Source organism: Helianthus annuus, chromosome 7 (genome assembly GCF_002127325.2).
Source record: "Helianthus annuus cultivar XRQ/B chromosome 7, HanXRQr2.0-SUNRISE, whole genome shotgun sequence".
Lineage (NCBI taxonomy): Eukaryota > Viridiplantae > Streptophyta > Magnoliopsida > Asterales > Asteraceae > Helianthus > Helianthus annuus.
The window spans coordinates 136,339,810-136,362,893 of record NC_035439.2 but is presented as its reverse complement, the minus strand read 5'-3'; the positions used below and the strand labels follow the sequence as shown (position 1 = coordinate 136,362,893).

At 41.0% G+C, this 23,084-nt stretch overlaps 2 protein-coding genes across 2 annotated transcripts; both read left to right on the top strand.

Annotated features, from left to right (window-relative positions):
- Positions 1–364: 364 nt before the first annotated feature.
- Positions 365–2,146, top strand: LOC118480280 (putative receptor-like protein kinase At3g47110). The gene is made up of 4 exons (XM_035975048.1): positions 365–996; positions 1,378–1,595; positions 1,648–1,722; positions 1,944–2,146. The coding sequence occupies exons 1-4, from the start codon at positions 365–367 to the stop codon at positions 2,144–2,146; spliced, it is 1,128 nt and encodes a 375-aa protein (XP_035830941.1).
- Positions 2,147–2,318: 172 nt separating this feature from the next.
- On the top strand, positions 2,319–4,376 carry LOC118480453 (probable LRR receptor-like serine/threonine-protein kinase At3g47570). Its single transcript, XM_035975320.1, has 3 exons — positions 2,319–2,996; positions 3,087–3,442; positions 4,202–4,376. The coding sequence occupies exons 1-3, from the start codon at positions 2,402–2,404 to the stop codon at positions 4,205–4,207; spliced, it is 957 nt and encodes a 318-aa protein (XP_035831213.1). The 5' UTR covers positions 2,319–2,401; the 3' UTR covers positions 4,208–4,376.
- The last annotated feature ends 18,708 nt before the right edge of the window (positions 4,377–23,084 follow it).

Below are 23,084 nucleotides of genomic sequence, written 5' to 3'. Positions count from 1 at the left end.
ATGCGGGTTCTACTTTTTAGTCAAATGGGAAAAGTTTTCAATTTTGGGTTCTACTTTTTAGTCAAGTGGGAAAAATTTTCAATTTTAAACAATCAATCGACAAACTTATGACACGGGTTTAGCTTTTTCCACAAACTTGAAACTTTTTCAATTTCAAATAATACAAATTTAAGATTCTTATATTAAATTAATTTCAAAAGTGGGCTAGAATTGCATATCAACGCCAACTATTTAAGTCAAGATAACATCAACTGGTCACTACTCATACATTTGTGACAGTGAAGGTAGGTACCAAAAAAACCTTGTGATCTTCAGTTTATTCCCAAAAATAATTTCAATGCAACCGATCCCATCTTCCTATCCTATGCGTTTCCTCTTTTACGTTATTCTTGTTATATTTCTAACTTCCACGTCCATCTCATCTTCCTATGACGGTGGAAATGAGACCGATCATCACGCTTTGCTCAAGATCAAGTCAATGATCACTCGAGATCCATATGGAGCTTTAACTTCATGGAACACCTCCCTTCATTTTTGTGATTGGTATGGTGTTAAATGTGGGAAGCGACATAGAAGGGTGACTTTTGTAGCACTACAGTCGCTGGGTCTAGAAGGCTCTTTGTCTCCTCATGTAGGGAACCTCAGCTTCCTCCGTGTGTTTTCTCTCGCTAACAATAGCTTTCAAGGAGCCATCCCTCATGAAATCGGTAATCTAAATAGGCTGACTATTCTTTATCTTGGTGCAAACACATTCAACGGAGTCATTCCAACTAATTTGTCTGGTTGTTTAAACCTTCAAAAGCTTGATCTATCTAGAAACAAGCTAGTTGGAAGCATACCCAAAGAGATCAGCTTCCTCTCCAAACTTTCTTTTCTTTCACTTGGTCTTAATAAGTTAACAGGTGGAATCCCGCCTTTCTTGGGGAACATTACGTCGATGGAAACGTTCAGTGTTGTTAGAAATCCGGTGGGGTGGGATCATTCCAGACACCTTAGGTAATTGGAAAAAATTAGTAGGATTTCACTCTGGTGGTTGTAATCTATCTGGGTCCATCCCTCATTCATTATAACCTTTCACTTCTAGCTAACTTTATCTTGTTTGAGAATCAACTAACTGGTAGTCTTCCTCGAGGATAGGTGCATGTTCCTCATCTTGAAATCCTAGAATTAAATTATAACCAGTTGACGGGACAACTTCCATCATGGATATCTAATTGCTCGAAACTAACGAGGCCCTTGAATATGACAGATAACATGTTTAGTGGGAAGTTGACGATCGACTTTTCAAAACTAGGAGATATTGAGGGGATATACTTAAGTTTCAACAACTTTGGAAGTAGTGAAGCTGATGAAATGAATTTTATTGATTCTTTGAAGAATTGCACCACTTTTATATCGTTTTGGCTCTAGCTTTTTGCAAGTTTCAAGGAGTGCTCCTAGATCAATTGGTAACCTTTCTGATCAACTCGGGTCTCTGACTCTGTACGGAAATAATTTACATGGAAACCTCCCCACGTCAATTGGTAATCTAGTTGGCTTGGCTGGTTTACATTTAGGACGTAAACCAATTCACAGGAAGCATCCTTCAACCATCGGTAAGCTTCAAAAGCTACAATATTTTGATTTATATGGAAACCAACTTTTCAGGGCAACTTCCTGATGCCTTAGGGAACTTGTCATCTTTACTCCAACTTTATTTGTTTTCCAAACAAGTTAGAAGGGGTAATTCCTTCAAGCATAGGAAACTGCCGTCAATTCTAATAGCGTTGCAAACTTGATGACAATAAATTTACCGGGAAAATACCTCAACGTATCTTACAACTTTCATCTTTATCTATAATACTGAATCTTTCCTCAAAACAACCTGTTTGGTTCACTTCCAACCGAGGTTGGAGACCTCAAGATGTTGAGTGCTTTGGATTTATCTTATAATAATTTATCAGGTAACATTCCTAGTAGCCTTGGTAGTTGTGGCAGCCTTACCAGTTTGTCCCTCAAAGGCAACTTGTTTCAAGGCATGATACCGCCATCATTAAGTTCCTTAAAAGGATTGGTGGAACTCGATATTTCTCATAACAATTTATCGGGCCAAATTCCTCGATTCTTGGAACGGTTCTTGTTTAGAATATTTGAACCTATCATATAATGATTTTGAGGGTGAAGTACCACAGCTAGGAGTGTTCGCTAATGCAAGTGCATTCTCCATTTTGGGGAATAGCAGGCTTTGTGGTGGCGTTGTTGAACTTGGGTTACCCAAATGTAAGGAGACAAAGAAACATAAAGAAAAAATTTCCTGTGTTTGTAATAATCATTTTTGATTGCATCCTCACTTTTCACCATAATATGCTTAGCATATGCTTGGTGTAAGAAGAAAAGCAAGAGCCGGCCGTCTCAATCTTCAATGAGAGATCGATTCTTGAAAATTTCATACGCTCAACTTCTCAAGGCTACCAATGGCTTCTCCGAAACCAATTTGATTGGAAATGGTGGGTTCAGTTCCGTTTATAAAGGAGTCCTTAATGAAAATGATGATACACTTGTCGCAGTGAAAGTTCTGCGTCTTCAAAATCGAGGGGCGGAAAGAAGCTTTATGAGGGAGTGTGAAGCATGGCGAAACATTCGACACCGTAATCTGTTAAGGATAATAACTTCATGTTCAAGCATTGACTTTCAAGGAAATGATTTCAAAGCTTTGGTATACGAGTTTATGCCCAAAGGGAGTTTACACGATTGGCTTTATACAAGTGAAGGTACATCCAGGTTAAACTATATTCAGATAACAAATATTCTTGCCGATGTCGCGTCTGCACTTGATTATCTTCATAATCACTGTGTACCAATCGTTGTTCACGGTGACTTGAAGCCTAGCAACATTCTACTCAACGATGAAATGGTGGCTCATGTCGGAGACTTTGGTTTAGCTCGCTTTCTTGGAACAACTTCTTACCAAAACAGCTCCACCGGCATTAGAGGAACAATTGGTTACGCTGCTCCAGGTAAATCTCTTGTATTTCCACACGTTTGTATTTACTTACAGTATTGCCGTTTTTCGTTTCTCTTCTGAAGTAATTGTTTATAATTTGCAGAATATGGACTCGGGAGTGATATGACAACTAATGGAGATGTCTATAGTTTTGGAATGCTATTACTAGAGGTGATGACCGGAAAAAAGCCAACTGATGACATATTTAATGAAGGGCATAGCCTTCATAAATTTGCTTCCATGGCTTTGCCTGACCATGTAATGGATATTATTGATCTCAACATTCTAAACATTTATCAAGGAGTGTGTGAAGCAGATGCACAGAAAATAGAAGAATGTTTGGCTTCAACAATCAAAATTGGAGTATCATGCTCTCTGGATTCCCCATCACTAAGGATGAATATGGAAAAGGTTGTACATGAATTGCATCGTATCCAGAATACACTTCCAAATATTGAGGTACTATTTTTACTTACCACATATCACATGTGTTCATTGTTTTCATAGGTAGTTTGTATGAAAAGGTCACCCAAGTATTCAATTTTAATCATTTTTTCCCACTAATATGTATCCTTTTTCTTTTATACCAAACTTGGTAAAAAAAAAAAGCACGTTGATACAATAATTCGTTTAAACTGATCATTGTTTTAGAATTTTTTACTTTGCAATACAGGAAAAGTAACCAAAGGTATTTTTGTTTTTTCATAATCTTTAAGGTTATATTTGCCATCTAAATTAAGTTTAGAGTAAACTGTTATTTTGGTCCCTGTGTTTTGTCACTTTTGTCACTTTAGTCCAAAACTCAAACTTTTTGTATTTGGGTCCCTGTAGTTTCAGTTTTATTGCCATTTTGGTCCAAAAATGAAATTAGGTGATATTTGTCTTATAAAATGTTGCTATTTGGTCATTTTCCGCAGAGGCAAAATGATCATTTCTTTTATATAAATAAATATCATATTTTATAAGACAAATATAACCTGATTTGCCCCTGAGAAAAATGACAAAATTACAGGATTTTATAAGACAAATATGGTATGATTTATTTTTGGACCAAAATGGCAATAAAACTGAAACCACAGGGACCCAGATGCAAAAAGTTTGAGTTTTGGACTAAAGTAACAAAAGTGACCAAACCACAGGGACCAAAATGGATGTTTACTCTTAAGTTTATTTGAAATATTACATTTTGACTTGGACTCCATGTGCACATTCTTGCAGATCTAACACCAGGCTTGCATTTGGGATTTCAAATAAACTACACCTAGGATATGGTGTATGTCATCATTGAATCATTGTTAGTTTGCCATACATATATAATTGTTATTTTGCTTAATATCTTGTTGACACAGGTATACGAGTTTGTGCTTAATTATTTACAAAGGATATATATTATATTGTCTAGAATTGAGTGCTAGTAAGACATGCATGGTTCAATGAATCAAGAAGTGTATAATCCTAAAACTAAAAGAAAATAATACTAAATGAAACTGTTATTCACAAGTCCATTTATACACTACAAGTATTTAAACCTATAGCAACGATACTTTTTGGGGTAGTGACCCAATGTCATCGCTATAGGGTCTGTGGCCATACATTCACGGGTATAGATTCTAGGTATCGTCGCTATATGTGTCGTTACCATAGCTTTCCCATATGACAAGTGCACTACTAGAAAAAATGATTTTTCTTGGGCGATGAAATTAAAGGTTCTTGGCGATTTTAGGTCCGTCCAAACAAACATGGCTGGAAAAAAATATGTGCCATCGCTAAAGCTTTCCCATATGACCTGTTTTCTTCGTTCATTTATGTTTATGAACATCCATTTATGTTTGTTTATGTTCGTTCGTTCGTTTATGTTTATTTATTTACGTGTGTTTCAATTTAAATACATAAGTAGTTATATTTATAGGAATATTAAACATAAAAGGAACTGTCTAACTAGTTATATAAATATAACTAATTGAAAATTGTGCTTAGTAATAAAAATGAGTTTTTCAAGGGAATTTATCGTAATTTGTCACTAATTTATATAAAAAAAAATACTTTTTTGTTCATTTATGTTTATCCAATTATGTTCATTTATGTTTGTTCATTTGTATTTTTATTGTTTGTTAAATTATGTTCGTTTAAGTCTGTTTATTTATGTTCATGTTCGTGGTCCTGTTCGGTTAAAGTTAAAGAACGAACACGAACATGCCTCTATTCGTTTTCGTTAGGTTCATTTACAGACCTAAGACTAGTGGGTATGGAGAGCCTCTTCCCCAAGGGGGCCGCCACGTTGGCGCCACGTAGGAGTGACTTGGAGGGGATGGACCTAGGGGGTGGGGGTGAACATAGTTATTTGTGAGAGAAGGGAGGAGAAGGGAGGCCCCTCTCATCCGGCTGTGAGGAGTCGGTCTTGCCGAGCCGAGCCCAGGGGGCGATGTGGGGGACCAGCGCAAGTCCTAGCCGGGCCTTAGCCGGCCCCCATACCCACTAGTCTAATGAAGATCGCGACCGGGTCGCGGCCGGTGAGGGTCCATGGCTGCCCAATGTTTGATTTTTTGTAATTTTATACCCCTAAACTTCCATAACTTGATGTTTTAATGTGTATATTGGATGATTTAAGTATAAGGATCATAAGTGAAGGTATATCATGTAATTTAATCATAAAACCAACATATAATAAGTATAAACATGTATAATTGTCGAGAATAAGTGTCGAATTTGCATAATTTTAGCATATGAGGCACATGTTTACATGTTTAACGTATTTAGCACAAAGTATGAACAAAGTATCACATGTATAATATTTTCAAGTGTATGAACAATCACGAAAAGCGTGTAACTTGAATATGAAGAAAATACGAATTTCATTATGATTCAAGTCTCGGATTTTACAACTTACAATGAAACGATGAATACAAGAATACGAAGTTTCCAAAAATAGAAATACAAACAACGGTTCCTAATTATGGAAAGTATGGAAAAAGTAGGGCGTTACAGGGGTGCCCATCACTAGTGATGGATTTTTTTTAATAATAAATTAAAAATAACGATCTCATTTAAATAAATATTACATTAAAAAAACCCTACATAATCTTAGCCCATTTGAAAATGAAGAAATAAGTCTGAGCCCAATTGTATAAAACCCTAAAATTAATATTAGGGCATATAGAAAACCTCTCTGTAGTGCTCCAACAATGATAGTAGTAACAACCTTTTCATCTCAAACTCAACTCCAAGCTGGCTAGGGTTTCCCGACCCTTGGTACGTGCGCGACTATACATATTATTATAATGAAATTACACACGAATTGGTTTTAAATTTATAAAAGTGATTATTACTTTTACATCAAAACACACACGAAAGAGGCAAGTGTACCCCGTCATATATGTAGTAAAGTATCGGTAAGAACCAAGTATCGATCCACGGAAATGGGCGGAGAAATAATACTAGACCTTTGTCACTAAATTACCGGTAAAAACATAAATTGTCTTGGTTTTAATTAATCTAAATTAAGCATAAATAAATACTTATAAAACATAGTAAAATATCTATAAATAGCCTTGCTTAATACACAACCACAGCATGTCAACTAAGTCAGTTTTGGCACTAGAAGCATTCGGTCAATTTTCCATTTTGAGACAATTAGTATCCCTTTCGGGAATCCTAACATGACAATCATTCGGAAAGTTAAAACGATAAACACACTTTAACCACCTAAAATTGTTCTTTAACGTGCGATTGATTAATGTCTACAAAAATCTCCTAAAAATAAGTTAGTCATCCGTTAGGAGTTTTCTAACCTCACTTAATCAAGGAAAGCAACACCGATAAACACAATGCAACCACCGAGACAAGCATAAACTAGATTAAATCACAACCGAGTTCATTTTACAAATCTTGCACATAAATTCACCAAGATAGCAATTTTGGCCGAAACTACTAACTAAGCTAACAAATCATGGCAAGAATTCGTAACAACACCATCTAACCCGTTAGAGTCCTTCCGTGAGGGCAAGCTCTCTTGATTAATAATAATTGCATTTTATTAAACCACTAACCCGTTAGAGTATCATGGTGCCTACATTTTAACCAAGTTAAACTAGTTAACCAAATTAAAAGTTTACTAATACATGATTAAATAAGCTTCATTTTTCAACTATCTTACCTAACCAAGCACCAATCATCCAACACAATTACTTATAATCAAGAAATCAATATCAATAACAAGGTTGCAAACTAATCATCAAAGATAATCATAGAAAACACTTCAAAATGTCATTACAAACATAGATTGACATACTAATAGCTATAATCAAGCAAGGGATTGTTGTGTTTTTGCCCAAAGGCTTACATTAATACATAATAATCAGTCTAGATGCTTGAAACATAACAAAATTATGGAAAGATTTGAGAAACCAAACCATAAACAAGCATAAGAATGAGAATCTGGATAGTAAATGAGCAAAACCGGGCAATGTGGCTTGAATCCGAGTGAAAGCAGCAGCCTTCGGAGCCTCAAAATCGCCTGCAGAGCTCCCAAAATGTCCAGAGTTACTAATAGAATGGTTCTGTTCTGTTTTTATGCTTTTTCGAAGTTGCACGGTCGTTCTTGGTTTGGCACGGCCGTGCACTTTAAGCAATTATTGGTGGTGGTCCACCATACCGTGTGACGTCACAGATCGTTGACTGGTCTTCGATCACGCACGGTCGTTCTTGGCTTGGCACGACCGTTCCTTTCCGGCATTTGGCTTGCACGCCTTGACTTGTGGTCGTTCCACTCCGAGATGTTGTTTGATCTAGGATTCGCACGACCGTTCTCCATGAGGAACGACCGTGCATTTTCGGGTTTTCCTTCATTGCCTTGCACGGTGAGTTGCACGCCTGGTTCATCGCCGGGACTTTCTTGTTTGTCGGATATGCACGGTCGTGCATATGGCCGCATGACCGTGCCAAACGCCCAGGTCAGTCTTTTTCCACAGAATCTTCGCAGCTTCATCGTTTTGTCCGGAAAGTCCTCGTTTTTGGTATTATCTCGTCTGGTATGCTGTTTTAGGCCTGTAAACCAAAATGTAGATAATTAAGTATCCGAATGACGGTTTTACGGCCGAAAACGCATAAAATTGGGGTAAAACGGGGGACTAAAATATGTGTAAATTAGCGAATATCAAATCTCCCCACACTTGAACCTTGCTTGTCCTCAAGCAAGCAGAACTAAAAAGCAATAAAAGACGGAAAGAAACAAGTACGATAATTTACACACTATTTTATTGAAAACTGCTATAAACGGTTGGCCGGTTTGTCGAAAGACATCATCAAAAGACTAAAACCCAACAAGCATATGCAATTATAATAGCGATAACCAAAAAGCCGTGACTTCACATTTAATTGACTCGACATGTTAATCTTCACACAACTCACAATATTCACACACACTTGGTTTTATTTATGAAACATACATAAAATGTGTATGTGTAAACACTCAACGCCTAGTCAATGAAACATGTAATATCATAAGCTTGTCATAAGATCTCGTCTCCACCAACTAACATGCAAATAAGTGTAAATCAAGAGGTCTTTACGGGTTGTAACGTTAGGCTTGGGCGAAGGGTATGGATGTAGACATTTAAAGTGGCGAAAATGGTTAAAACTCGGTTTTAGCGTTTAACTAGCAAGAACATAATACAATTATACATACAAACGCCTTAAAAAGGCGACTAAAGCGCAATCGAGCTTATCAACGAAATTTTAACATTTAAGCATTCAAAATTGCTCGATTTCTATCAACTTCACCCTATTTTAGGGTGTCTTATTTTCTGGGTTGTGTTGCTTTTTTTTTTTTTTTAAATAACTATACAATAAACCGAAACAAATGCTAGTTAAACGATTATTTTGTCCGAGTTTCAACACTAAAAAGGGTTTAAAAACATAAAAAGGCTAAATTTGGCTAAGTGGGCGATAATGTGGGTAAACAAAGGTAAACGGGAAGGCTCGACATGGTTAATCCTAAAGGGTAATATAAGGTGAACGGGAAGCACAACACAAAGAACAAGGCTTACAACAAAGGGGTAATCTAAGTGCCTCTATCACTTTTACACGAATTCACAAGTTCATGGTCTTAACAAGCATACTAGTGACAAATTCTAAATTACACATAACATCCGGCTCACTCCTATATCCGAAATGAACAAATATATAACAATAGGCTCAAATATGCTCACGTAACGGATGGAATGGGTAAAAGTGTGAAAACTATCATGTAAGTCTTTCTTTGTTTGTCATGCTTTCCGGTTTTCTTTTTCAAAAATATTTTGCTTGTCGAGTTTTTATCAAGTCCGAGGCTTTCTAAAACACAACCAACCGGTTTATTTACTAATATATATACAAAAAATACAGGTATTTTTGAATGATTTTTCTGAATTTTCTGATTTTTTTTTTTAAATATAAATGAGGACAAACAAAGTTAACAAAGTTAACCCCCTCCCCACACTTGAACTTCGCATTGTCCCCAATGCGAAACCCGAAACATAGAGAAAAAGGATAATAGTACTCCCCTCAAGATGATATCTGATGTATCGAGGCTTCCAAAGCTGCGTCTGTCATATGCTCCGGTGAAAGACTTGATAGCCACAATCTGCAAATATGTCATATGGTACAGCGCAACAGAACAGTAACAGAATAAACCCAAAGAAACCATAATTTACATAAATACTACTAGTTCAAACAAAGACATAACATAAAGCAAAATGTTTTAAAAGTACAAAACAATCCGAGGGTGTTGGAAATAGTATGCAAAAATAACACCCGAAATAACAAATACTAATATAAAAGCCACCACGATCATCACCGCCAACTCCTACTCGTCATCATCGTCCTCGTGTCTCGTGAAGGACGGGCCCGCACCACCGTAACCAGGAGGGTTCCACGGTGGGAACTCTGGAGGGTTCTGGAAGTAGTTGGGATATGCATGGTGCATTTCCCCAAATAGGTACGAAAACCCAGCACTCACCCCCTGGTATAAGCTCTCCTGGCTCTGCCTCAGCTGATCCTGACTGGTCCGCAGCTGATCCTGACTGGCCCGGATATGGTCCTGGCTGGTCCTGATCTGATCGATATACGTACCATGTTGTTCCTGCGTGACCCGCATTTGCTGGAACTGCTGATAAAAGTCCGGCCAATCCTGATGCTGGTAGAACTCGTGGTGCTGCGGCTGGTGTGGCGGTGTGTGTGGCTGATGCTGCTCGTGCATCTCTACATCTTCTTCCTCTTCCTCTGATGGGAGCGGAGGTAACGGGTCCCATACCTCGTTATTCAGCCCCCTCAACCTATCCCCCTGATCAGTCCCTACAATCAAACCCATTGCCTTCAGTGATTTGATGTCAATATGGACCCCCTCGGTGATCAGCGTGAGACTCTGAAGTACCTCATCAGTCATAAGATGCTCGTTGTATGCAATTTCGGTCACATACTGACCGCCATGTATTTGACTGCTAGGAGTCCTCCCTGAACACTTCACAAAGTATTCAGCCATACGCGCCGCCAAGTTGATGGGCGCCTTATCCACCAATGCATACAAAAAAATCAAATCTGGTGTTGGACAGTTACCAAGACTGTCCATGCGCCCGCATATGGTGTGGCTAAACACATGGTGCATTACTCGCACCAGAGGGTCTTTAAGGCGTGAGGCCTTTGACATCCTTGGGTTGTATGGGTCCCCAACAACATTCGTAGCCCAAAACTCATCCCTAGCTGCATCAGTCGGGAAAGTGAACTGCTCTGTGAAGACATTGGGATCATCCATGTCTTCCCTAGTGTAGATCCCAAGTCTCCTTCCCAAACGACCGACTGACCACCTGTGCCATCTTCTACACAATCTGAAAGCTATGCGCTCCTTGTAGCGGAATTTGGGTCGTCGAGCAGCAACTGGCTTCTCGTAAGCATACGATGCAAAGAACTCGATGGTAAGCTCCAAGTAAACGGGTCGGTTGCAACCGACCAGATTTATTAGTGGACGACTCATCATATTTTCCAACCGGTCATACTGATTTAGTTCTTGCATTACTTCCCTGTCAAGCCATCTAGGGACTCCGAATTGCCCCCTCCGGGCCCATAATTCATCTCTTTTTGGAATGCATAAAGCTTCACGCTCGTCGTTGGGGTCAAACTGTAGGAAGGGATGATTCATCTGTAATGGGGAATATGGTTAGAAAGATAGGAAAAGGAGAAAATGGAATTTAAAATAACCGAGCAGCAGATTATGAAGCTACTGCCCAACTGATCTGGGCAAATGGCACGAGCGTGCTTCGATATGCACGGTCGTGCATATCCGAGAATTAACAGTCAAGCCCAGTGAATGTCGGACACGCACGACCGTTCCTTAACCGGAACGACCGTGCAACATCGGACACAAGCTGATATCGTTGAACCACCCGGAATCGCACGACCGTTCCATACAAGGAACGACCGTGCCACAACAGACCTGCAGTTTTTCGGACCCCTGATCTAGTAACAGCCTGATTTTTCGCAAATTTCAACAAGTATTTGGGCTAACAGGGGTCGGAATCACAATCGGGTGTTCAGGATACTTCGATTTAACAAAGGTTAGGGTTTCGATTTGTTTATGAAGAGAACCCTAATAAATCCCTTGTTGAATCGGAAGAAATCTACCTAGAAAGCAAGAAAACATGAAATCTAACACTAGAGACGTACCGTGCGAAGTTGGGTGCGAGATCGTGCGAAGAATCGTGCGATTTGGCGTAAAAACCGCTCTGGAACGGCTGCAGCTGCTAGGGTTCGCGAATGAGAGACTTGGCTGCAGATGGGGGTTTATATATTGTGCAAAATGACAAAACTGCCCTCAGCCTGCCGCACGCTCGTTCTCCGATTGGCACGGTCGTGCGGAACCGGTGATTCTCATTTTCCTCGGTGATGCACCGAGGGTGCGACTCGCCGTGCCAGATCCTCGAAAACGCACGGTCGTGCGGATCGTGGCACGGGCGTGCATCATCTGCAGATCAGAATTTTCTGCAGAATGCATTTTCAGCAATTGTTTTGGCCGTTTTTCGCCATTTTTTCGACACGCCAACTGTTCTAACAATATTGCAATATAGAACCTTCGCTCGGCACGAATAGAAACTGTACAAACAATCGGAAACTATCTAACTAACCTAAATTACGTTAAAACTATAAAAACATAAAAATGGACAATTTTGCCCCTATAACGCCAAAGACGCTCCTGCTACATTTTTGTCGGCGAGTCAGTAGCGTAGACTCATGCTAAATTTTTGTCGACGAGTCAATAGCAAGACTCCAAGCTAAAACTAGAAAAATAAATCCTAAATGACTAAACTACCCCTAAAGCGTAAAATACGCTCTTGCTGCATTTTTGATCCACGAGTCAGCAGCGTAGACTCTCTCCTCCCCACACTTATGATGTGTGCGGGGTTTGGAGTTCAATAACCTCCATCACCGACTCTGTCGGCCCGGCAACGTATAACTTCAAGCGATGCCCATTTACTTTGAAAATAACGCCGTCCGCGTTCTCTATTGCAACAGTCCCATACAGAAATATCTCTTTAACCGTGTATGGGCCTGTCCAACGTGAATGGAGCTTTCCGGGAAATAAGCGCAACCGCGAGTTGTAAAGAAGGACAAGATCGCCCGCTTGGAATTCTTTGTGGTCCTTCAAGCGTTTATCATGCAATCTCTTCGTGCGCTCCTTGTATAACACGGAGTTCTCATAAGCGCACTGTCGCAACTCTTCCAGCTCGTGAATTTGGAGGAACCGGGCTTCACCTCCGGCTTTTAGGTCCAGATCTGCGGTCTTTAGCGCCCACATCGCTTTGTGTTCCAGCTCAACCGGTAGATGGCATGCCTTTCCGTAAACAAGCCTAAAGGGAGTAGTCCCAATAGGCGTCTTGTAATCCGTACGGAAGGCCCACAACGCTTCATCAAGCTTATCTGACCAATCCTTGCGGTTTGCACCTACTGACCGCTCAAGGATTCTTTTCAGCCCCCGGTTCGTGACTTCCACCTGCCCGCTTGTCTGTGGATGATAGGGCGTGGATAGACGGTGATGCACACCGTAACGGGACAAAGCTCTCTCGAGCTGAGTATTGCAAAAATGCGTCCCTCTGTCACTGATGAGCGCTTTCGGAGCGCCGAACCGGGCAAATAAGCTTTTCAAAAATCTCACGACCACCCTGGCATCATTGGTGGGTAAGGCCTGTGCCTCCGCCCACTTCGATACATAGTCAACCGCGACCAGGATGTACTTATTACCTCGTGAGGGGGGAAAAGGTCCCATGAAGTCTATCCCCCAGATATCAAAGACTTCACAAACCTGAATCCAGGTCTGAGGCATTTCATCACGTGCCGATATATTTGTCGCTCTCTGGCAAGCATCGCACGCTCTAACCCAACTCTGCGCATCACGAAATATAGTAGGCCAATAAAACCCGGAGTCCAACACTTTCTTGGCGGTAAAGTTGGCTCCATGGTGGCCTCCGGTAGGTCCCTCGTGACAGTGGCGCAGAATATCGGTCGCCTCCTTTCCTGAAACACACCTCCTAATCACCTGATCAGCACCAACCCGAAACAAGTAAGGGTCATCCCAAATGTGGTGCTTGACATCCGAAAAGAATTTCCTCTTTTGCTGGTGAGTCAACCCTTTAATCAGAATCCCGCAAGCAAGATAGTTCGCAATGTCAGCGAACCATGGCGACTCATCGCATATCTCAACACTCATCAAAGACTCGTGTGGGAAGTTGTCATTTATGGAATCCCAACGCGCGTCCACGATGTCTCCATGCTCTAACCGAGATAGATGGTCAGCCGCTACATTCAACGCACCCTTTTTATCTTGAATCTCAATATCAAACTCCTGCAGCAACAAGATCCACCTGATCAGACGTGGCTTAGCGTCCTGCTTGCTGAAGAGATATCGGATGGCAGCGTGATCAGTATACACAACGGTTTTCGAAAGCACCAAGTACGATCTAAATTTGTCAAATGCGAAGACGACCGCCAAGAGCTCTTTTTCAGTCGTGGTATAATGCTCTTGAGCGTCGTGAAGAGTTTTGCTCGCATAATAGATCGGGTGAAAGTGCTTTTCTCTCTTTTGACCGAGAACGGCCCCTATGGCGTAATCACTCGCGTCGCACATAATCTCAAACGGTAAACTCCAGTCCGGTGCAACTAAAATAGGGGCCTCAATCAACTTTTGCTTGAGAAGGTCAAAGGCTCTCAAGCAATCATCTCCGAATATGAACGGAGCGTCTTTCTCCAACAGACGGGTCATGGGTCTGGCGATTTTTGAAAAATCTTTAATGAATCGCCGATAGAACCCGGCATGACCGAGAAAGCTCCGTATCGCTCTAACAGAGGTGGGAGGCGGAAGTCGGGAAATGATATCCACTTTGGCTGGATCGACCTCCATACCAGCATGCGAAATCTTGTGCCCCAGAACTATGCCCTCCTTCACCATGAAGTGGCATTTCTCCCAGTTCAGGACCAGATTCGTCTCCTCGCACCTCTTCAACATTTTCCTCAAATTTTCCAAACAGTGATCGAAGGAATCCCCAAATACCGAAAAATCATCCATGAAAACCTCCATGGAATCCTCGATCATGTCATGGAAAATTGCAACCATGCATCTCTGGAAGGTTGCTGGTGCATTACACAACCCAAAAGGCATCCGCCGGTAGGCGAATGTGCCGAAGGGGCATGTAAAGGTAGTCTTCTCCTGATCCTCAGGAGCGATAGGAATCTGAAAGTACCCAGAGAATCCGTCAAGGAAACAGTAATACAACTTCCCCGACAGACGTTCCAACATCTGGTCGATGAATGGAAGCGGGAAGTGATCCTTGCGAGTAGCATCATTGAGCTTGCGGTAATCAATGCAAACTCGCCACCCAGTGACGGTACGGGTAGGAATTAGTTCATTCCTATCATTCGAAACTACAGTCATACCACCTTTCTTAGGTACAACCTGCACCGGACTCACCCACACAGAGTCAGAAATGGGATAAATCATGCCGGCATCCAACAATTTAATCACCTCCTTCTTCACCACGTCCTGCATATTTGGATTTAAACGCCTCTGATGCTGTGCACATGGTTTGTACTCGTCTTCCATCAGAATCTTGTGAGTACAAAAAGAAGGATTGATGCCCTTGATATCCATGATTTTCCATGCAATGGCTCTCTTATGAAGTCTCAGAACCTCGAGAAGCCGAATTTTCTCATCCTTTTCCAACGATGCCGAAATTATGACCGGTAGGCGACGCTCCTTGTCTAGAAATGCGTACTCGAGATGTGGCGGGAGTTCCTTTAACTCCAAAGGCGTCGGATCTTCAACCGAAGGCTCTGTTTCCCCCTTTTTCACATGGTCAATTTCAAGAAATCTCTCCGGACTCTGGGAACCATCGTCACCAATCTGATAGACTGGCTGCTCGAAATCGTGGCCCTCCTGCGTAATGCCAATCAGGTCCCCACACGACAGACGTGTGTCCGAATCAATCTCATCAATAGTACCTTGAAAATGAGAGCAAACACATGCATCGACAATGTCGACGTAATAAAGCTTGTCATCGTGACATTGCGGATGCTGCATCGATCTTTTGATATCGAATGTCACGTGCTCATCATTCACTCGGAGCGTGATTTGGCCAGCTGCCACATCAACAATCGTCCTCGCTGTATTGAGGAAAGGACGTCCAAGTATCAAAGGTACCCTTGAATCTTCATCCATGTCAAGGATAACAAAGTCCACGGGGAAAACAAATTTATCGATTTTTACAAGCATGTTTTCCACAAATCCGCGCGGATACTTTATTGAGCGATCTGCCAACCGAATGCTCATCCTAGTGGGTGACGGCTCACCCAGATCCAGTTTAGTAAAAACCTTATACGGCATAAGGTTAATACTCGCTCCCAAGTCAGCCAACGCATGGCTAACAGACATGTTTCCAATCAAACACGGGAGCGTGAAACTACCAGGATCTCCCATTTTCGTGGGCAGACGGTTTTGCAGAACGGCGGAACAAGTCTCATTCATCACCACACACGATATATCCTCGAGCTTCTGTTTATTTGAGAGGATATCCTTAAGGAATTTCGCATACTTTGGCATCTGGGCCAAGGCTTCAACAAACGGTATATTGATGTGTAGTTGCTTAAACAACTCAAGGAACTTACCGTATTGTTCTTCATTCTTCTGCTTCTTCAGCCTGCCTGGATAAGGTACCGGAGGAGTGTAATCTTTGACTGGCTCTTGGACTTGTGCTGTACTTGCTGGGCGTAGCCTGGCTTGCACCTCGTCCGGTGTGTCAGTCGGGACCGCTTCAGTGATCGGTGCTGAGTCCGATATGACGGGTCCGGTAGTTTTTCCACTCCTGGTCATCACAGCATTCACATCCCTCTGTCCGCCCGGGTTTGGTTCTGTATTACCCGGAAGACCGCCTGGGGGCCTTTTGGACATCATCTGTGCCAGCTGACCAACCTGATTCTCGATATTCTGAATCGAGGCCTTCTGACTCCTCATTTCTCCCTCGTTAGCCAGAAAACGATCCTCGCTTTGTTGGTATCGTTTTTCAGAGCTAGAGAGAAGCTGAGCCATCATATCCTCCAGCTTGGAACTAGACTGAGGGGCCTGCTGCTGGGAGCTACTCCCAGTGCCCTGATTCTGGTATGAATATGGACGCTGCTGGTAGGGTTGATTGTACTGCTGGTACTGCTGACCCTGCTGAGGCGCTGGAGCACGCTGAGTGAACCCCAATGGGTTCTGATTTCCTGCATTCGCTCGCCACCCAAAATTTGGGTGATTTCTCCATCCGGGATTATAGGTGTTGCTGTACGGGTTGTTCTGCGGCCTCACTTGATTACTCACAAAATCTACCTCTTCCTGACCCTCATATACGACTCCCTGAAAACATGCCCCAGGCTCGTGTGACACTCCGCACTGGTCACATCCCGAGCCAGCATGCGCAATCATCTGGGACTTGTCGAATCTCGATGTAAGAGCCGAGAGTTGTGCAGTAATGGCCGTGTAATCGTCTACAGCATGAACTCCTGAGCGAGATGATGATGTTGCCCGACCTCTATCTCCATCTCGACGCGAGCTGGATTTCAACGCAGCTTTTTCGATAATATCATACGCTTCAGTCGGCGTCTTAGTTCCAGGATCGCCGCCCGCGTTCACGTCTAATCGCTCCTGCGTGTTATAGTTGAGCCCCTGATAGAACGTCAAAACCAGCTGTCGCTTGGAGAAGCCGTGATGTGGCACATCAATCAACAAATCTTTGAATCTCTCCCAAGCTGCATGCAACGACTCGCCCTCGTCTTGGCGAAAGGAAACAATCCGGTTCCGTAGTTTGTTCGTTTTCTCAGGTGGAAAATATTTCTGCATAAACTGCTCCGCCAACTGATTCCAGGTCCTGATGGACCCGGCAGGAAGTGACATAAGCCAAGCTCTAGCTTTGTCACGTAACGAAAACGGAAACAACCTCAACCGAATTGCATCCTCTGAAACACCAGTCATCCTAAATGTCGAACAGATAGCAAGAAAAGCAGCGATATGCCTCCCGGGATCCTCATGCTCACGTCCGTCGAACTGCACCGAATTCTGCAACATGTTAATAACACTAGATTTAATTTCAAAATTAGGTGCATCTATAGTGGGCTGAAGGATACTCGGCTCCAGGCCTGCCCTTCCGGGCTGATTTGTTTCATTCAATGGTCGGTCGTCGTCCGCCATGACGACTCTCTCCTCGTCCTCTAAGCTTTCGTCTTCAGAGATAATCACCGGCTCGTCAATTGCATTTGCAATGCGTTGTGCAACGACGAGTGACCTTTCGCGCAGCCTCCTACTTCTTCTAAGATTATGCGCTGGTTCGTCCGTCGGCTCAGCAATAGCGGGCGCGGGAGTTGAGGACATCAACCTGCGAACGAAAAACTGACACAATGAATATTTTATTAATAAAATAATGCTGTTTTTTTTTTTTTTTTTTTTTTTTTTTTTTTTTTTTTTTTGCTGAAATGAAACAGAATATTTGTAAAAATGGGCTGTAAAATTTATAAAAATCCGAAAATGGGCCGAAATTTTTATAAAAATTAAAGCAACGAAAATAATCGAATCGGCTAGTTTAAAAACGATTTTTAAGAGCCGAAAACTCAAAGAATAAATGAATAAATAAATCCGGATTCGAACAAATAAATGGAATAAAAATTTACAAGTGTACAAAAGAATCATGAAAACGAATAAATTAAATTAAAAACAAGAAATATTAACAGATAAATCAACGAATAAATAATCACGAAAGTATACACAAATATTAACAAGTATATACACCGATAACACAATGACTCGGGTCGTTCCTAAAACTCGCCACTTCCCCGGCAACGGCGCCAAAAACTTGGTACGTGCGCGACTATACATATTATTATAATGAAATTACACACGAATTGGTTTTAAATTTATAAAAGTGATTATTACTTTTACATCAAAACACACACGAAAGAGGCAAGTGTACCCCGTCATATATGTAGTAAAGTATCGGTAAGAACCAAGTATCGATCCACGGAAATGGGCGGAGAAATAATACTAGACCTTTGTCACTAAATTACCGGTAAAAACATAAATTGTCTTGGTTTTAATTAATCTAAATTAAGCATAAATAAATACTTATAAAACATAGTAAAATATCTATAAATAGCCTTGCTTAATACACAACCACAGCATGTCAACTAAGTCAGTTTTGGCACTAGAAGCATTCGGTCAATTTTCCATTTTGAGACAATTAGTATCCCTTTCGGGAATCCTAACATGACAATCATTCGGAAAGTTAAAACGATAAACACACTTTAACCACCTAAAAATGTTCTTTAACGTGCGATTGATTAATGTCTACAAAAATCTCCTAAAAATAAGTTAGTCATCCGTTAGGAGTTTTCTAACCTCACTTAATCAAGGAAAGCAACACCGATAAACACAATGCAACCACCGAGACAAGCATAAACTAGATTAAATCACAACCGAGTTCATTTTACAAATCTTGCACATAAATTCACCAAGATAGCAATTTTGGCCGAAACTACTAACTAAGCTAACAAATCATGGCAAGAATTCGTAACAACACCATCTAACCCGTTAGAGTCCTTCCGTGAGGGCAAGCTCTCTTGATTAATAATAATTGCATTTTATTAAACCACTAACCCGTTAGAGTATCATGGTGCCTACATTTTAACCAAGTTAAACTAGTTAACCAAATTAAAAGTTTACTAATACATGATTAAATAAGCTTCATTTTTCAACTATCTTACCTAACCAAGCACCAATCATCCAACACAATTACTTATAATCAAGAAATCAATATCAATAACAAGGTTGCAAACTAATCATCAAAGATAATCATAGAAAACACTTCAAAATGTCATTACAAACATAGATTGACATACTAATAGCTATAATCAAGCAAGGGATTGTTGTGTTTTTGCCCAAAGGCTTACATTAATACATAATAATCAGTCTAGATGCTTGAAACATAACAAAATTATGGAAAGATTTGAGAAACCAAACCATAAACAAGCATAAGAATGAGAATCTGGATAGTAAATGAGCAAAACCGGGCAATGTGGCTTGAATCCGAGTGAAAGCAGCAGCCTTCGGAGCCTCAAAATCGCCTGCAGAGCTCCCAAAATGTCCAGAGTTACTAATAGAATGGTTCTGTTCTGTTTTTATGCTTTTTCGAAGTTGCACGGTCGTTCTTGGTTTGGCACGGCCGTGCACTTTAAGCAATTATTGGTGGTGGTCCACCATACCGTGTGACGTCACAGATCGTTGACTGGTCTTCGATCACGCACGGTCGTTCTTGGCTTGGCACGACCGTTCCTTTCCGGCATTTGGCTTGCACGCCTTGACTTGTGGTCGTTCCACTCCGAGATGTTGTTTGATCTAGGATTCGCACGACCGTTCTCCATGAGGAACGACCGTGCATTTTCGGGTTTTCCTTCATTGCCTTGCACGGTGAGTTGCACGCCTGGTTCATCGCCGGGACTTTCTTGTTTGTCGGATATGCACGGTCGTGCATATGGCCGCATGACCGTGCCAAACGCCCAGGTCAGTCTTTTTCCACAGAATCTTCGCAGCTTCATCGTTTTGTCCGGAAAGTCCTCGTTTTTGGTATCATCTCGTCTGGTATGCTGTTTTAGGCCTGTAAACCAAAATGTAGATAATTAAGTATCCGAATGACGGTTTTACGGCCGAAAACGCATAAAATTGGGGTAAAACGGGGGACTAAAATATGTGTAAATTAGCGAATATCAACCCTTCAATTCAGTGTAAGATTTCACTCTTCTTTATCATCATCACCATATCATTTTAATTTGAATCTTTTCCATTAAAAAACCCCAACGGTCGTCCCCTCCTCCTCCAACAGTCCACTGGTCCAACGGTAACATTGAGAATTCACGCGTGATGGCCACAACGCGTGGTCACCAGCACGTGTGATCACCAGTGGCGGATCCAGGATTTTTTTTCACTGGGTTCACTTTTAACGGTGTCTGAATTTCGGTCAACCCGACGTTAGTTTTTTTCGGGTCGGGTCGGGCCGGGCTTTATCACTAAAGTCACTTTTTTCCTATGACGCTTCAAAGCATTCCTATCCCACTATCTATCTCTGTCTCTAAAAAACAAGAACGAATTCGAGTTAGAACTGGTACATCTAAAAATGGTCATTTTAGTTCGAATTACAACGACAAAAGCATTAAACTTGACCAAATGAGCATTTATTTGAGCCGGTTTGACAGTTCCAATGACAAAAGCATCTATAGCTGAACCATTTCCATTGCTTATTAGTTAAGAGATTCTCTTAATCGGTTAATAGAGATTAAATGAAATGAAATTAATTTCTATCTAATAACCACCAAGAAAACTAAAATGAATTTTCAAGTACATAACAAAAAAGCTCAGCGATGACCGAGAAGACCTTCAACGAACAGAATAGCTTTTTGACTAACAAGTAATCAACTAAAGCTCAGCCATGTGTTCAAGCTTTTGTTTAACTCTATGAGTTTAAAATTAAAAAGAACAAAGAACATAAAAACGAGCTGACATGGGATTCGAACTCAAGATGTCAAGTTTGAAAAGAGCGCCCTTTACCAGTGAAGCTATGTCTACAAATCAAGTCTCAATCTAACAGATGGTAAACAAATCAAGTCTACAAGTCTAATTCTCAATTTATGTATAAACAAACTAACAGATGGTTAACAGATCAAGTCTACAAATCTAATTCTCAATTTATGTAATCAACAGATTAACCGAACAAATGAGATGATGATAATCGATTAATAAGATAAACTAACCTTAATCGCTGATTCGGATAAACAAAGTGAAGGCTGTCGTCGGCGGAGGCGGAGCAGCGGAGGCCGGAGAGGAAGAACGCCGGTGTCGGCAGCAATCGACGGAGGAGGTGACTGAGAGAGTGAGCCCTGAAGGTGGAGCTGCTGATGTTTCTTCCTTATTGTTCTGTCTGCGGCGGGTTGTTTTGTGTTATAACCCTAAATGGGTTTTATTACATTAAAGAAAAAAAAAGAAAAAAAAATTAAAAAAAACCGAACAAAAAACATTATTCATGTCTCGTACGGGATTCGAACCCGGGTAACTTAAAGAGAATAAGGTGGAAATAACCAGTGGAACCAAGGCTTCTTTTGTGTATGGGTTCCCTTTAAATTTTACTTATGGGTTCCTTTTCAGTTTGTTAAATATATGTACACTAAAAATTAAAAACTGAATGGGTTCCCGGAACCCGTAGTGTCTTAATAAGTCCGCCCCTGGTGATCACCATGACCGGCGGCGGTGTTCCACGTGTGGTCACCCAACCACCACGGACCACCACGTAGCGCCCCCACCCCTTAAAAGAATATTACATAGCGAAAATTAAATGTTAACCTAAACATACTTAATTAACCAAAGAATCTTAATATTTGCCACGCCGTAACGTATTTGAAGTCACGGCCTTACGTGTGCCTGTGCTTGACAAGGGCGACTTAGATAACCTCGTCTTCGTTGAGTTCACCATCGTCGTTGTCCATAGTGTTGACAACCATCTCAAATCTCGAACTAGCCATACGAATAATCTTGGAAACGTGAACATAGTGCGTCCATGGTTCTCGTGGCCTCACCCCTATGCATACAAAATTGTTGGAAAACTCGTTCCCAAAACGGATGCGTGGGTAAGGGAGCATGTCGTCGGTAATTGTTGCGATCCAAGATTCACACAACGCAATGCCCTCTTCTTCGTTCCATGGTTCGTTGCCATTTTGAAGAGGTTTGTGAGAAATGAGATGAAAGTTGAGAGATTTTGAAAGTAAAAAAATGTAAGAAAAGGTTTAGATTAATTAAGAGGAGTAAATTTTTTTAAAAAGTATTTAAAAAAATAGCCGTTGGGGGCAACAGCTACAATCCCCACCCAATCACGAAATACCACATCGCCACCCCAAAGCTTTCCACGCTGGTGGAAAGCCCCTCGCCTCCAACTCCACGCCGTTCCCGGGGTGGTGTGCCCTGTTTGGAGAGGCCACCATGGCGCAAAGCCACCCCCACTCCGTGTGGTCTTGACATAATTATCCGAACATAGTTGACACAATTATTATAAACATAATTAACACTAAAATTAAATCTTAAAATAAACTTTGCATTCAAAATAAACAAGCACTTAACATAATTATCTGAACATAGTTGACATAATTATCATAAACATAATTAACACAAAATTTGAGAGGTTTGTCAAGTTTTAACACAAATTGAAATTGAAATGATTAAATCAGGGATGTTGGCAGAGACATGTAGTATAACTTTGGTTTCAGATTTTTTAAAAACTAAGACCAATAAAATAAAAAATATAACATTAAACCTTTAAGTGAACTAACACAAATGAACAAAAACGAACGAACGTAAATGAACACGTTATTGAACGTTCACGAACATAAACAAACGAACACAACCTTTCTTCATGTTCGTTTGTTTAACTTGTCCAACAACTCGTGTTTGTTCATTTATTAAAGGAACGAACATAGACAAACTTTCCGTCGAACGGTTACGGCCCTAAATACACTTCTC

Coding starts and splice junctions, on each gene's coding strand:
- LOC118480280 (XM_035975048.1), top strand. CDS start 365: ATGCGTTTCCTCTTTTACGTTATTCTTGTTATATTTCTAACTTCCACG. Junction 1,596..1,647: donor GAAGCATCCTTCAACCATCG/GTAAGCTTCAAA, acceptor CCAACTTTTCAG/GGCAACTTCCTGATGCCTTA. Junction 1,723..1,943: donor TTCCAAACAAGTTAGAAGGG/GTAATTCCTTCA, acceptor ATAATTTATCAG/GTAACATTCCTAGTAGCCTT.
- LOC118480453 (XM_035975320.1), top strand. CDS start 2,402: ATGAGAGATCGATTCTTGAAAATTTCATACGCTCAACTTCTCAAGGCT. Junction 2,997..3,086: donor AATTGGTTACGCTGCTCCAG/GTAAATCTCTTG, acceptor TATAATTTGCAG/AATATGGACTCGGGAGTGAT.